General features: G+C 34.5%; 3 protein-coding genes across 7 annotated transcripts; 2 read left to right on the top strand and 1 right to left on the bottom strand.

Annotated features, from left to right (window-relative positions):
* The first annotated feature begins 349 nt into the window (after positions 1 to 349).
* PGR3 (proton gradient regulation 3) lies at positions 350 to 4697 on the top strand. Its single transcript, XM_012221023.4, has 2 exons — positions 350 to 4131; positions 4267 to 4697. Exon 1 carries the CDS (start codon positions 745 to 747, stop codon positions 4060 to 4062), a length of 3318 nt encoding a protein of 1105 aa, XP_012076413.1. The 5' UTR covers positions 350 to 744; the 3' UTR covers positions 4063 to 4131; positions 4267 to 4697.
* A 417-nt stretch (positions 4698 to 5114) lies between these two features.
* Positions 5115 to 6827, top strand: LOC149493957 (uncharacterized). The gene is made up of 3 exons (XM_089725238.1): positions 5115 to 5924; positions 6314 to 6384; positions 6472 to 6827. The coding sequence occupies exons 1-3, from the start codon at positions 5829 to 5831 to the stop codon at positions 6689 to 6691; spliced, it is 387 nt and encodes a 128-aa protein (XP_089581364.1). The 5' UTR covers positions 5115 to 5828; the 3' UTR covers positions 6692 to 6827.
* Positions 6828 to 6945: 118 nt separating this feature from the next.
* Positions 6946 to 13400, bottom strand: LOC105637540 (Protein phosphatase 2C family protein). Of its 5 annotated transcripts, XM_089725234.1 has the most exons (13): positions 13061 to 13400; positions 12819 to 12908; positions 12288 to 12376; positions 12067 to 12189; positions 11288 to 11351; positions 10409 to 10517; positions 9724 to 9877; positions 8997 to 9122; positions 8600 to 8723; positions 8119 to 8195; positions 7818 to 7870; positions 7530 to 7584; positions 6946 to 7414 (listed from the first exon to the last, which is right to left on the bottom strand). In XM_089725234.1, the coding sequence occupies exons 4-13, from the start codon at positions 12181 to 12183 to the stop codon at positions 7208 to 7210; spliced, it is 1086 nt and encodes a 361-aa protein (XP_089581360.1). In that variant the 5' UTR covers positions 12184 to 12189; positions 12288 to 12376; positions 12819 to 12908; positions 13061 to 13400; the 3' UTR covers positions 6946 to 7207. The 5 variants fall into 5 exon arrangements, with proteins under 5 accessions (XP_089581360.1, XP_089581362.1, XP_089581359.1 ...); XM_089725236.1 differs by lacking the exon at positions 12819 to 12908; XM_089725233.1 differs by lacking the exon at positions 12288 to 12376 and having other exon boundaries at positions 13061 to 13399.
* Between the last annotated feature and the right edge of the window lie 1621 nt (positions 13401 to 15021).

The following is a 15021-nucleotide window of genomic DNA, read 5'->3' as shown; positions in this document are numbered from 1 at the left end:
GTCCAGACCATATAGGTTTTTTTTTTTTTTTTGACTGAAAGAACCTGGATTACTGATCGGAGATTACTTAAATTAATTGTTGATTTTCTTTTAATTAAATATTAATAAACGACAAATTATTTTGTTAATAATTTTCTCTAAATTTCACATTAATTTATTTTAATTTAAATTCATATTAAGGTTTTATTCTGTAATATTAATTGTATCAAAATTATCTTTTTTTTATTTCATTTTCATACTTTTCAAAAAAGAAATAAAAGAAAATTCAAGTAATTGGGAATAAAAAAAAAATCACTTTGCGGCAATTTAACTAGACTAAAGAAGGCACAGCGAGTATATAAAAAGAAAAATATCTGTAAATTTCTGTCGCTTCCTTCCTCGTTGAGTTTGGACTTTGGACACTAAAAATATCCAAAAACGACCACACATATCACACCTCAAGCTCAAGGCCTGGCCTTGTTTTTGCTTATCAACACTATCATCTTTGAAATTGGAACACTGAGTGTCAATCGCATTGCCGATACCATCTTCGAACTGCGCTTTTACTGGATGAGAAAAGTATTTAGGTGAGACTAAGCCCCATCTGCTCACCTTCAATCCTGATTGCTTTCTCATAGTCAATTTGACAAGCAGTTATTGTGCATAAACCAGCCTGTCTCTGGTTTCTTGAGGTTTTTATTATTATGATCGTTCTTTAGTTCTGATAAAGATTCCATAGCTGTGTTAATTATTTGTTCTTCAAGTATGTGTTGTAGTAGTGTTAATTACAGCTACGGTTTCACTCAAGATAGTAGGTTACCTCTTTTAAACTATAATAATGGGTCATTAAGAGTTGGGAAAGTTGGAAATGTGAAATTCTTGATATGTGGCTCTGTGGCAATTGGGAAGAAACCCGGGAAAAAGCAAGTGAGTTTTTGTGGGGTTGCAATGAAAAGCAATAAGGATTTGGTGGCAGTGAAGAGGAAGCCAAAAAATGACTTATCTTCTGTGGAAGTTATGGCGGCTCTTAACTCGATTTCAGACCCCAGTGATGCTTTTTCGTACTTTACTTCAATTGCTAAGCTTCCCTTTGTTATTCACAACACTGAAACATGTAATCACATGCTTGAAATCTTAAGTATTCATAGGAGGATAGAGGATATGGCTATTGTGTTTGACTTGATGCAAAAGCAAATCATAAGGAGGGATCTGAATACTTACTTGCCTATATTTAAGGGGCTTGATATTAGAGGTGGGCTTAGGCAAGCGCCATTTGCACTTGAAAAGATGGGAGATGCTGGCTTTCATTTGAATGCTTATTCATATAATGGGTTCATCCATTTGCTACTTCAGTCTGGGTTTTGTACGGAGGCTTTGGAGGTAAAAGGAAGAATGCTGTCAGAAGGTCTTATGCCTAGTATTAAGACTTACTCTGCCCTTATGGTAGCAATAGGGAAGAGAAGGGATATTGAAACTGTTATGGGTTTGTTGGAAGAGATGGAAGGTTTGGGATTGAAGCCAAATATCTACACATACACCATATGCATTAGAGTTCTTGGCAGAGCAGGGAAAGTTGATGAGGCATATAGGATTATGGAGAGGATGGAAGATGATGGTTGCGGGCCTGATGTCATCACTTATACAGTTCTCATTGATGCTTTTTGTACTGCAGGGAAGCTTCACAATGCCTTGGAATTGTTTGTAAAGATGAAAGCTAGCAGTCATAAACCTGATAGGGTAACCTATGTTACAATGTTGGACAGACTTAGTGATTCTGGTGACTTGGATATGGTGAAAGAATTTTGGAGTGAAATGGAAGCTGATGGTTATGCCCCTGATGTGGTTACTTTTAGCATACTTGTCAATGCTTTATGCAAAGTTGGGAATGTTGATGAAGCATTTGATCTGTTATATGTCATGAGAAAGCAAGGGATCTTGCCCAATCATCATACATACAACACATTGATTGGTGGACTCCTGAGGGTAAATAGGTTGGATGATGCTGTAGACCTCTTCAATAATATGGAATCACAGGGTTTTGAACCTACTGCTTATACATTCGTTCTTTTTATTGACTACTATGGAAAGGCTGGTCGCACTGATAGAGCACTTGAGACCTTTGAGAAGATGAAAACTAGAGGAATTGCTCCTACTATTGTTGCTTGCAATGCATCTTTGTATAGTCTTGCTAAAAAGGGTAGAGTTGGTGAAGCAAAAACTATTTTTAACGGGCTTAAAAACAGCGGACTTGCTCCAGATTCACTGACCTATAACATGATGATGAAGTGCTATAGCAAGGCAGGGCAAGTGGATGAAGCCATTAAGTTATTGTCAGAGATGTCAGAAAACCAATGTAAACCTGATGTGATTGTAATTAATTCTTTGATCCACACACTTTACAAGGCTGACCGAGTGGATGAGGCATGGCAAATGTTTTGCAGATTGAAGGACATGAAGCTCTCTCCTACAGTTGTGACCTACAACACATTGATTGCTGGGTTAGGGAAAAAGGGTCAACTCCAAAAGGCCATTGAATTATTTGAAAGTATGACTGTGATTGGGTGCCCACCGAACACAATAACTTTTAATACCCTTCTAGATTGCCTTTGCAAGAATGATGAGGTTGACTTGGCATTGAAAATGCTGTATAGGATGAGCACAATGAATTGTGTTCCTGATATTCTGACGTTCAACACTATAATTCATGGGTTTATTAAAGAAAAACAGGTTAATGATGCAATTTGGCTTTTCCATCAGATGAAGAAGTGGCTTGCCCCTGATTCTGTAACTTTATGCACCCTTCTTCCTGGTGTTGTAAAGAATGGGCTAATAGAAGAAGCTTTCAAGATTACTGAGGACTTTGTTCATCGGGTGGGAGTTTACATAGAGAGGCCATTTTGGGAAGATTTAGTTCGTGGGATTCTGATTCAAGCTGGGACAGAAAATGCCATTTTATTTGGTGAGAGATTGGTAAGCAGTAAGATTTGCCACGGTGACCCTATATTGATGCCTATGATTAAATTTTTGTGCAAGCATAAAATGGTACTTGCTGCTCAAAATGTATTTATGAAGTTCACCACAGAACTGGGAGTTCACCCAACACTCGAAGCATACAACTTGTTAATTGATGGGTTTCTTGAAGCCCAAAATCCCGAAATGGCTTGGAATCTTTTCCAGGAGATGAAGAATGCTGGTTGCGCACCAGATATCTTCACCTATAACTTGTTATTGGATGTTCATGGGAAGTCTGGTAAGATCAAAGAACTTCTTGAACTGTATGAAGAGATGCTTAGTAATGGATGCAAGCCCAACACTATAACTCACAACATAGCTATTGCCAGTCTTGTGAAATCTAATAGCTTGGACAAGGCTTTGTCTTTATACTTTGGTCTCATAAGCGATGATTTTTCTCCCACTCCTTGTACCTATGGTCCCCTCATAGATGGACTTCTGAAGTCAGGTAGGCCGGAGGAAGCAAAGAAGTTGTTTGAGGAGATGCATGACTATGGATGCAGTCCTAATACTGCTATTTACAATATTCTTATAAATGGATTTGGGAAAACTGGTGATGTGGATTATGCTTGTGAGTTGTTAAAAATGATGGTTAGAGAAGGAATAAGACCAGACGTAAAGTCTTTCACTAGTCTTATTGGTTGCCTATGTGTGGCGGGGAGAGTAGATGATGCTCTGCACTACTTTGAGGAACTAAAGCTGACTGGGCTAGATCTCGATTCGGTTGCTTATAACCTCATGATTGATGGGCTTGGAAGATCAAGTAGGATAGAAGAAGCTCTCTCTCTTTTTGATGAAATGAGAAATAGAGGTATCAAACCCGATCTCTACACTTACAATTCATTAATACTCTATCTTGGAATCATTGGAAAGGTAGAGCAAGCAGGAAAGCTGTATGAAGAGCTACAGGACATGGGTCTTGAACCAAACGTTTTCACATATAATGCTCTTATTCGTGGATACAGCATGTCAGGAAATTCTGATCTTGCCTATTCGGTCTACAAGAAGATGATGGTTGAGGGTTGCAGTCCGAATACGGGTACATTTGCTCAGCTTCCTAATCAATCCTGACATTTTTGTGAATACTCGGCCAATCATTCAATATAAAATGTGCTTTTCCCTCTGCTTGGTGTGTACTAGGTATTGCTCCCATTTTAGCTCTCACTTTGATGTTTGAGAATCCTATTGCTGATATGTTATTCTTTCTAGATCTTTTCAAAATTTTGACAAAATTCTGATTGTTGAGCAAGTTGGGAACTTTGTTCTTTTTTGCAGGAATGCTTTACAACAAGAATTGAACTTGATGGCTTTGGTGTCAGTGAAGCATGTTTGAATATGTGGAGATGACTTCGTTCATGATGGTGGCAGATGTCCATTGGGATTGTATTTTCCGTTTTTGCCATCATTGCCATTTCAGATTCAGTGACCCTCTTTTTACAAACATATTGAGACCATACTCTAGTTGTCTACTCTATAAGCCATTCAAAGTCGCCCTAACTATGGTTCATAGAAAACTGTAAATTCTTAAACCCCAAGGTTCTGCAATGTAGAATGCCGATTGTATGAGTAATTAGCATACGTGTTTATTTATAAAATTTTTATATTAGTCTAATTTTAACATAATCTTTGAAATTTTGGTTGTAAAAGTTTTAAAACTCTCTTCGCCTTATAGAAATAAATTGACTTTCCATTTTATTTATTCTAAATTATCGTCATAAATTCACTTTCTAATTTTCTATTTCACCCATATTCAACATGCATCACTATTCATTAAATTTTGAAATAAATAACAAATTAAATATATGCAGACCTTTTCTATTTTTAATTCAGGAAAAATTATAAATATATAATATTAATAAAAACTAAACAAAAATTATTCCAGATCAAAACATAAAAATTATTGATTAACTATAATTTGTATATAATAACTATAATTTGTATATAAAACAAATTTTATTTATTTATTTATATATATATATATATATATTAGGTCAAGAAGGTTTAAATCTCACTTTTGACTTTTTGGAATGATCCTGAATAGAAAATAAGCGTAGGAGGGCAATTTAGTAATTGAGCCCGCGTAGCTTAGCAAGCACCACCATTTTAAGCCCATGTGAGGTTTTCTTTACCGAGAGCTGCAAAGCCATCAGGAAACAGTAGCCATTTATCTCCTGCCTTTTCTGCACCATTTCTCCCTTACCATACCCATAGATTACACAAGATACAAAACTCTCTCTCTGTCTGTCTAAAATGGCCCAGCTGGTCCAAAATTTATGTAGAGCAAGAGAAAAACAAAAACCAAAGAGAAAAATAAAAGAAAGATAGCTTTAGATTAGATAGATATGTCTTCAATTTTCCTCCAACCACAGCTCTCTTCCTATCTCCAAAACACAAACCCAAAAAGATCAACTTACCATAAATGCCCTCCTATCAATTCTATCTTCACAACTCTTTCTCCATGGGCTTTTTTGGGTTCTTATGTTCAGGAAGTTTCAGAGAAAGAGAAGACAAACAAATATACAACCTTCTCCCTTTATTATTTTTACTATTGTTATTATCTTTTTATCTGGAATCTCCAAACTTATTTCCCTACCCAAGTTGAACTGGGTTTTGTTTTTCTTTCCTTAACCGACAGGAAGAGGAAGAAAAGATGAGCAGGTTTTTAATGGGTTCTCATCAATTCTCTCTCTTTATATTATTTTCTTATTAGAATTGGGGTTTTATTTAGGAACTGCTATAAAAAGATGAAATTTTGATTGATTATTGAGAAAGGGGTTTTTTTAAGTTTGATCAATTTTATTTTGGTTGAAACCCTATTAAATAAATTGGCTGGAGATATGTTGAAAAGGGTTGCCGTAAATTCCATCGATGAAGAAGCTAGGTTTAGATTGAAACATCGAAGCCTGCTTCAGGAGTTCTTGGAATTGCAAAAGGTTAGTCTTTTGGTTCTTCTCTATTCGTTCCTTTGCGTTTGTTATTCTTAATTGTAAAGATCGTGGCGTTTTGAAATTGTGTTTTTTTGTTATGCCATCGTTTTTGTTCTAAGTAGGTCCACTAAACTCTCTTCTTTGTTGATTTTTGATGGTTGCTTTTTGTACGCTGAAGAGAAAAAGAAAAGAAATTGATGGTGAACAACCTCTGTAGTGTATTGTAACTGTGTTTCAAAAACTGAGGAACAACCCAACCCAAGTAACTAATTAGCTCACATTGTTATTATATCCTTCAACTTAAGGTTTTTGACTTCTAGGGTCTTAAATTGCATGTAATGTTTGTCGATTGTATTGGTTTACATACTGATGGTTTCTGTTGATTTTTGGTTTAGGAATTTGTTTCAAAGAAGAAAAAACTGCAGATAACAAAGCAGAAGAGGGACATCCTGTCAGCTGAAGTAGAGTATGTTGCTTGCTTTCTTGATTTGCCTGGCTGGATTCTTACAATCTTAAACTGGACTTAACCCTTTCTTTCTCTCTGAATTTTCAGGTTTTTGAGACACAGGTGTGAATATTTAATGGATATACAGTCTCACCTTCAGCCTGAGCAAGATCTTGTTGCACCACAAAATTCATTTATGCAAAATGAGAAGGCTGGGAAACTGGTGAGAGCAGAGAAGACAAAGAATCCCAAGAATGGCGTAGTCAATGGCAAGAAAGTTAAGAAGAAAATCTCATGGCAAGATCAGTCAACTGTAATGAGGGACTGAAACAAAACCATTGATCAATAATTCACTGATTAGAAATTAAAATTTCTTTTCTTTTTCATAGCAGTGGAAATTGTAAAGAGAAATTTCAATACTTGGAGATATACACTAATATATTAATTAAGTTGCCCTTTTAACAGTTTTGAAGTTTTGATACTGTTATCTTTGATTGGCATTTTTAGTTAGATATTCTCCTATGAGGCGAGTGTTTGACACAAATGGATTATAGAATTTCTAATAGGTATAAATATTCAGTGTGCAGAAAAGTACACTTGAGATTGGCATGGTAAAATGTTGTTCTCAAAGAGCTGTACATGTGTTATTGAATGTGAGAATGGTTCAAACATAAAGCACACACCAGTACATGTAATGAAAAATTTCTTAATATTTCACCCATTCATGTTAAACCATTACAACGATATATGAGGATCCAACTTTTCCCAGAAAATGAGGGATCCTCCCACATTCTTCCAGCCAGAGGGCTGCACAATGGCACAAGAGATCAACCACCCATTGCAGCTACTTCAATTCATCTTCCTCCGGTTTAGTTTCGGCATCTGCAAATTCAGATTGTGAGGACTGATCATTTGCAGTGGCAGTTGGCTGAATAGGTTTCTTAAACTGCACCAAGATCATGGTCATGTTGTCGCATCCTTCGCCACCTGCTGTTGACGGTGCCAAACACCTATCGAGTATTCTCTCACACACTACAGAGAGCTTGCTTTCCTGCATTGTGTAAGTTTTAGAAACAACATTAGACCTTGCAACTGGACGACCTGAGAGACAAGTACAGATCAACATTAACCAATCCTGCCTATTCATATCGAACTACTGCACATACCATCCTCAGATGTTCATGAACCAAATCTACTAGTTGCTGGCTTGACAAGCAGTCCCTGAAATAAAAATCAATAATGAACTATCACACACATGCAAATATTTGAAAACGTTGAACAAGTCAGTTAAGTGCATAAAATACGATCATTAGCAAATACCAAGTGTCAATCCATATAATCTACATATTCACATAAAGGAGAGAAACTTGAATACTGCCACAATGAACATCATCACATCAAGGGGATAAAAAATCAATTTTAAGAAACTTCAAAATGAAGCATTAGGTATATACCATATTCCATCACATGCCAGCACAATAAATTCATCATCGTCGCAAAGCTCAACCTAGTTAAGAGAGTAATGAAAACCAAAAAGAGAAAATAATCAATGCCTGATTATGACAAAAGTTTTGAGTGAGAAATCTAAGCAGCTGTTAAAGCACGAATAGACTGTTTTGTTGTGGAACGAGAATGCATATCTCTAAACCAATAGAATGCAGAAAGTATAGTTCATGAGATTTATCTGTGAAAAGGTTATTTATTTTCAATCATATATAATTGTGATTAAAAGTGCAGAAACATAAATACGCATACAGTGTTAATATCCGGATTGGCTGTTACAATTTGCTTTTCAGCAGGCAAAAATTTATTCTGCTTGAATTCCATGTCACCTGCATTACAGAAAAGATATGAAAGAATGTAAGACAATAGACCTCTCTCTCGCAATACCCCCCTTCCCCCCCACCAACCCCCAACCCCAAATGTATAAACATGCATGCCCATGTGAATGAGGGACCTGCTCGTTTACATGCAAATATATTTATATATCATATATAAAAGAAGAAAACAAAAAGATAGACATGCATAAACTTTTAGAAAAAATTGCTTTTTAATGTTGGCAAAGAAAGTATGTTGCTTGTGCTCACTCGCTTTGTGGAATCAAACCTCTCTCTCAGAACCAAAACCCTAATCATATGGGCATGGGTTTGGTCTATATGCATGAAACTAGGACCTAGTGATATGATATGACTACAAAATAGTGTACTTGGAGTTCACAAGAAACCAACTTAAGTACCTATAGCTCTTGCAAGATTCAAACTACCATTGACCCGTCCTGCATGTATGAAACCACCAGCTTTTAAAATCCTTTCTTTCTCAGCCTCAAGATCAGGCTTGTGATCTCTAGACAGATTATATGCCTGCATCAAAAAAGACACATTAAAGAGAAAAAAGAGCAGTATTTGTTGGAAAATAGACATAACACGAGCTATTGGCCATATATATATATATATATATATATATACACACCATAGCCAGTCAGTAATGTTGCAATGGGATGAAATTGTTAACAGCACAAAGGGAAGAAAATAGAGCTGCAAGCTTCTGTAGAGGGAATTAGGGAAGCAAGCACCTTTTTTTAATACAATCTTCAGAACAAAACCCAATTATTATGTCTAGACCTTGAAAAATACCTGGCCCTTTCTAGATATGACACAACGAGAATCACCAGCATTTGCAACAACAAGTTGGTTGTTTCTAACAATTGCAACACAAGCTGTGCTTCCAGAAGTTGGTCCAGAAAAATCAGAGTGTGGGCCCTGATCACAATATCCAGAGCAAATGACTTAACCATTCAAGTGTTACAAAGAATTGCAGGAGGATCCACAATTACTACATAAAAGACTTACATAGCAAAAAAGTTAGAGACACAGAAACATAATAATAATGAAAAAATTTTAGTCGATTCTTGCGAATCTAGTTTTCAAGTTCTGGAAAGGAACCTAAGATACCAACTAAAATCAAATATAAATTAACTTCAGAGAAAACACACACCTTTAAGCAAACACAAAGAAATGGCTAAATAAATGCTTTCTCAAAATGAAAACATCAATTCAAAGAAGCAAATTACTTGATGGACATAAAATTCAAGCAAGTTTTACATGTACACAATAACTGTTCGCGCACATCCAGTATGCAGAATAACTCATATAATTAAAAATGATGCAAAAGTTTTGTCAACTTTTGGAAATCAAAATTATAACAATTATGCATTGGCAAAATAGGTAATGACTTATTAATTATAAATATAACCAAACTAAAACAGTTTCTCCAAGAAATAAAAATTAAGTAGTTAAGGATGATTATAATAAAGATAATAACATTATGACAAGAAAGTACTTGCTTTATTTTGCAAGGTACCTCTTCAAAAGCCCAATCATCAGGTTGGTCATTACTATCACCACCTCTGGGAGACCATATCAATCCTTCTATCATGCCAGTAAACTTGTTTATTTTATCACCCAAAACAGCTAATTCCCGCCATCCTCGTTGGCCACGCATCATCTCATCCATTCTGGGAGAAAACAAATAGTGACAAGAAGATGAGCAAGCATTATCATACATGGTTCACAACATCTATGTTACGTCTTGCTTTGAATAGAGAGAGAGAAGTTACAGAGACATGAGACCCCAAATGACGTTATATTGGTCAGAAAAAAAAAATCTGAGATATAAAATATAGTACAACAGAGAAAAGAAATTAACACTATTGAAAATTTTATATTAAAGCAATAAAAAAGGTCCATAATTGATATCAAAAAAGAAATTGATTGTTAATGTGATCCCAATTGTTAATGTTTTATGAGTCTATACGAGACAAATACTGGTTAAAAATGCTTACTGATATTACAACCAAGGATTAAGTTTTAGACCGGAAAATGCCAGAATCACTTATTGGCACAACCACATAAATAATAGCTACTGATAAACATTTGGTCATCCAACTTTATAATGACATAGATGACACTATTATCTCCTTAAATTATACTGCCAAAGAGTAGGGGGAAAAAGTGGAAGACGACCCTCAATTAGTTAAAGAAGCAACCTAAAAAATGCTTTCTGCACAGAAGTTCCAATATCTCCAGCAGAATATGCTTCACTCCTAAGAACTTGCTGATGAAGAAACTTGGCACAAAATTTTGCAACTACTTTACCTGCAAGTTACTGGAACAAGGTAAGTAGCAATAAGAACCATTCATTACAAAGACATGCATGAATATAATGAATTTGTAGACATAATGACTAGTAGATGGGAGTTAATGCCATGCATGAGTCCAATCAAATTAGGTATGAATTTAGAAATAACAGGCTATCATCAAGGAAAATCAAAATCAGGAATTATTATGAAAAAACATAAAAAGAATTCATTATATAACCCCACAATACCATTGTCTAATGCATGCAGTCATTTCATGCGTATATTGATCAATTTGATTTGGCTGAAAAAGAAATGATACAGATCTAGGTTTACTACAAAAATTAAAATGTGAAGAAAATTCGAAAGATTGGTTAAAGTAACGATTAACAGTACCACGAAAAATATTAATTGGGGAAAAAAAATAAAAGTATCAGACCTCTATGACTTCTCAATATTTTTATCAAACATCAAACTTCTATGTTTTCATCAGACAGATTCATTTTTTCCACCAATTACCACATCACAAGACTAGGATATGTATCAAGAAATTTAAGCCCCGAATGAAAATGGAAAACAGATTCATGGATGAGAAACCTACTTAGCCTTCATGAGCAGTCCAGGACAAACATCACAGAGATTACTTTGATTATTCACATTAAAAAACATAACTTCAGAATAAAACAACAAAACTAGTAATGATCCAAAATCACAGAAATGAACATACTTTACGGAGTAAAAAATGGTTATGTAGCTCATAAAAAAATATCTGAACCATCTAACACTTACCTCCATGGCCGTCATAAACACCGAAGAATGAAGTGGTGGCATCCAAATCAGTCAATGCAGCATGCTAAGCAAAAAAATAACTAAACAATTAAAATAACTAAAGCATTTATTAATGTAGGTTGAAAAAAAAAAAATGGACTGCAGAAGAAAAGGTATTCATGCATGTCTGCAATTGCTAATAACATAATGAAGACCTCTTGAACAAACATTCAGAACATAAAGAGGTAAGAGACAAATTATAAATGAATCTATAAAGGAAATAAAAGCAATGCCTAATGAATTAAGAGGGAGACTTTAATTGGCAGAGGGTTCCTTTGGCATTCTGAATCTTGTACAATTTCCCCAAACAGTCTCTTCATAAAACGCCATTGTAATTAAGAAAATGGATAAATTACAGGTGATCAGGAAAACTTAATTTCCTGCTGAACTATTCTCAAAATACGAACTAATGATGCAGGATGAGTATTATTTCTATTGAAATAAGAAAATCACTAGTCTTAATCTTAATAAGCTATAAACGAATAAACAGGGAGTAGAGCCCAAAAAGAACTTTAAAATGCATCACGTTTCTATCCCAGTTAAAAGAACAAAGGAGACCATGAACAGTAACCATGGCACAGTAATTTTGCAGGTTTCCACTTAAAATCATCATCATCACGATCACATGATTTCAAATGTATGTACTGAATTAGGCAACAAGCAATTTGATATAATTGCCAGTAATAAGACTCAAAGGCTTATGATATTCAGATAGATAGCAAGCTAAATTAAATACTCACAGCATCTTCCATGGTTGCACGCCAACCTTGCATGGAGGATAAACCATATCTGAGTCTATCATTCTCACCATCTTCTGAGAATTTCTCTGTTTTAGGAGAACTGAGGTATATACCCATCTCTATCTGAAAAGAGTTGCAGTGTCAAAAGAAGAGAGAGAAAAATACCAAAGTAAGAAAAAGGCACCAGCGACTTCAGCCAGTAGAAATGCAAACGTAATTACATAGAAAGCACTATTAATCGCCACGACAACCAATAGCTCCTGTGGCGATTTCAGATTAAGCCCAAATGTTCTCTCTGGTCAGTGAGATACTGAAATGTAGTTTATGTAACATTAATTAGTACTGGTCCTCCCATAACTGAACACAAGCCTCAAATAAAACTAAATTACAAGACCAGTTCCCCCCCCCCCCCCCCCCCCCCCCAACCAACCTCATCTTTTTTGTTTGTTTTCTTTAAAATTAAAATAATTGCTCAGAAATTGAAAGACAATTGTGTTACAAGGTTTCTCAGTTAACAAAAGTAAAGATTAAATCAGTTGTTGATCAAATCATATTCCATTTATAACAAATAAGCAGCATAGAAAAACAAATGAGGAAAAGTTAACCATGTCTCAAAATGACAACCGAAAACCAATTTAATCAAATACCAATCAAGATCTACGATCAAGTTAAATCAGGTAATCATAAGAAACCCATAAACCAATTTGAAATTCAATCATACGGTAACAAACTATTCAGATCAGAGAATATACCTGAATAAAACAAGAAAAACATCCAAAGAGCAATAGTTAATTCACACTAAGAAAAAGAAAATTACAAGATACCCACATGCTAATTTGATCCTGCAGTGAAAGAGAGAGAGGGAGAGAGAAAAAAGAAAACTTTCCGTGAAAAGAAAGCAGCTTTTCATATAGCAATAACAAAGTCAAATTTGAGTTCAATAATCAAATAAGATAAAATTTAAATAAAATTAGAAGGATTGGTAAAAACTTACGGTTTATTTGGCTGCCCAACTGGGCCTGATAATAGAGCTAGAGATCAGAAGTTAATTATATATATATATATATATAAAAGAGAGAGACAGAACAGAACAGAAATCAAATGGTATTTACGAATTAGAATTGAATTGTTTCCAAAAGTAAGGAAGACCCAGCTAAGCCGGCAAAGAATCAGAGAAGAAAAAGGAATAATTGGCGACAAGAGCAAGAATTCTAACAAAGAAAAGGACAGAGATACATACTTTGGAAAAATAGAGATATATGAAAGAAGAAAAAGATGGAAACTTTGATGAGGAAAAGATAGATAGAACTGTTATTTAATGCGGAGAAGGAAAAAAAAAATATCTGAGCTGAGGTGACTGTCGGTAGACTAATGAAGACGTTAGATGTTGGAAATTTTTTATTTTTACTTTTCACTTCCTCTTTAAAATGATGATAATTGCTTTTTAGCTGGGAAATAAGAATAAAAAGACCACCTTTAACTGTCACACTGTTGATCTTGTTTGCTAAGGCTTTGATTTTTGTCCTGAAAGGAACAGAGGAGCAGGTAAGTGAATATGGGTAAGAGTTCTTAGCTGTTCTGATTTGCTGATTTTAGTTTAATCTAACAAAAGATTTTTTGGAATTTTATCTCAATAATTTAATTATATTGGGGAATCTAAATCCCTTAATTTCCATACCCAGATCTCATGAAATGCACCTAATTATGGAAATTCATTTTATAAATATAAACTGAGTGTTCAAGTGTGAAAAATTTTATGATTCTCAAAAAAAAAAAAAAAAAAAGTTTGAAAAATATTTTATTCAGATTTGTAATAAAGGAAATATGGAACGGGAGATTCATTAATTTGATTAATTATTACTCTTTATTTCATATTATTCTGCTAATTAATGGAAATAAACGTAAAATTAAAAAAATAATACATAAAAGTATAGAGGGGGAGGGAGTATAAATGAATCTCTTTTGATATTGGGAAAGGTGATTAGAGGCCTCAAAAGTCCAAATTCCATCATAGTTTGATTATTCTTATTATTCCCTTTGAGTACATGACAAGTGAGTCTATCTCAAAAATAATTTTCTTTTTTTTTTTTTCTTTCACAAAATTTGCTGTTATGTTTACTAGAATTGATGATTTTTGCCGGCGTTTAACTCAAAAATTATTGATCACTGACTTTGAATAAGAAATATATTTATGATAAAAATAATATATTTCTGAATCATGTCAAAAAAAATATATATATATATATTTCTGAATTTTCACATTTACTTTTCAAAGGGAATAATATATTTATGAGGTCGATAAAGGGATAAAGAAATTTTAGGACAGCATGTCCTCTCCCTCAGAAATTAGTTGAGGCATTTAGGGCTAATGAAGGACAAGAAACCGAATTTCTTATTGGCTATTGTCCTTATCAAATAAATAAATAAAATAAAGTACAATTAATAAAAGGGAGTCGTGGCAAATTATTGACCTTAGTAATTAAATTATTTAAGCTTATTAACCTGAAATTCGGGTTATTTAAGTGCTTTTTTTTTTCTGAAGATAGGATAACATCTTCCTTGTTTACGGCCACAGCAAGTTCTTGAAATAATGGAAGAGACTGGACATAACAAAGTCTGTATCTTCATTGACTTACCTCTCTGTCTTGTCACTGCAATTTTAGAGTAATATATTTCAAATCTGTGGGAGGATTTTTGCAAGCTCAAGTAAGATATTTGTCAAGGGAATGAATACCTGACAGTAACAGGTGATGAGTTAGTACTACGATTAGGACAGAGCTTTTACATCCAATTCACTGGCCAGACATTGGGTAGCATTTGTCCCATCAAAAAATGGCAACTTGGCCTTAGGCATGAACCTGGAATCATTTATTCATAATTTCATATTATAGGCTTAGAGCCATCCTTTCTTTTGGAAGGTTTAATGTTACTGTCAGTTTCTTTCCCTTGCTGAAG

The sequence above is a fragment of the Jatropha curcas genome, chromosome 8 (genome assembly GCF_041381405.1).
Source record: "Jatropha curcas cultivar XTBG-Jc1 chromosome 8, XTBG_Jcur_1.0, whole genome shotgun sequence".
NCBI classification, from domain to species: Eukaryota; Viridiplantae; Streptophyta; class Magnoliopsida; order Malpighiales; family Euphorbiaceae; genus Jatropha; species Jatropha curcas.
This window is presented reverse-complemented; position numbering and strand designations above follow the sequence as displayed.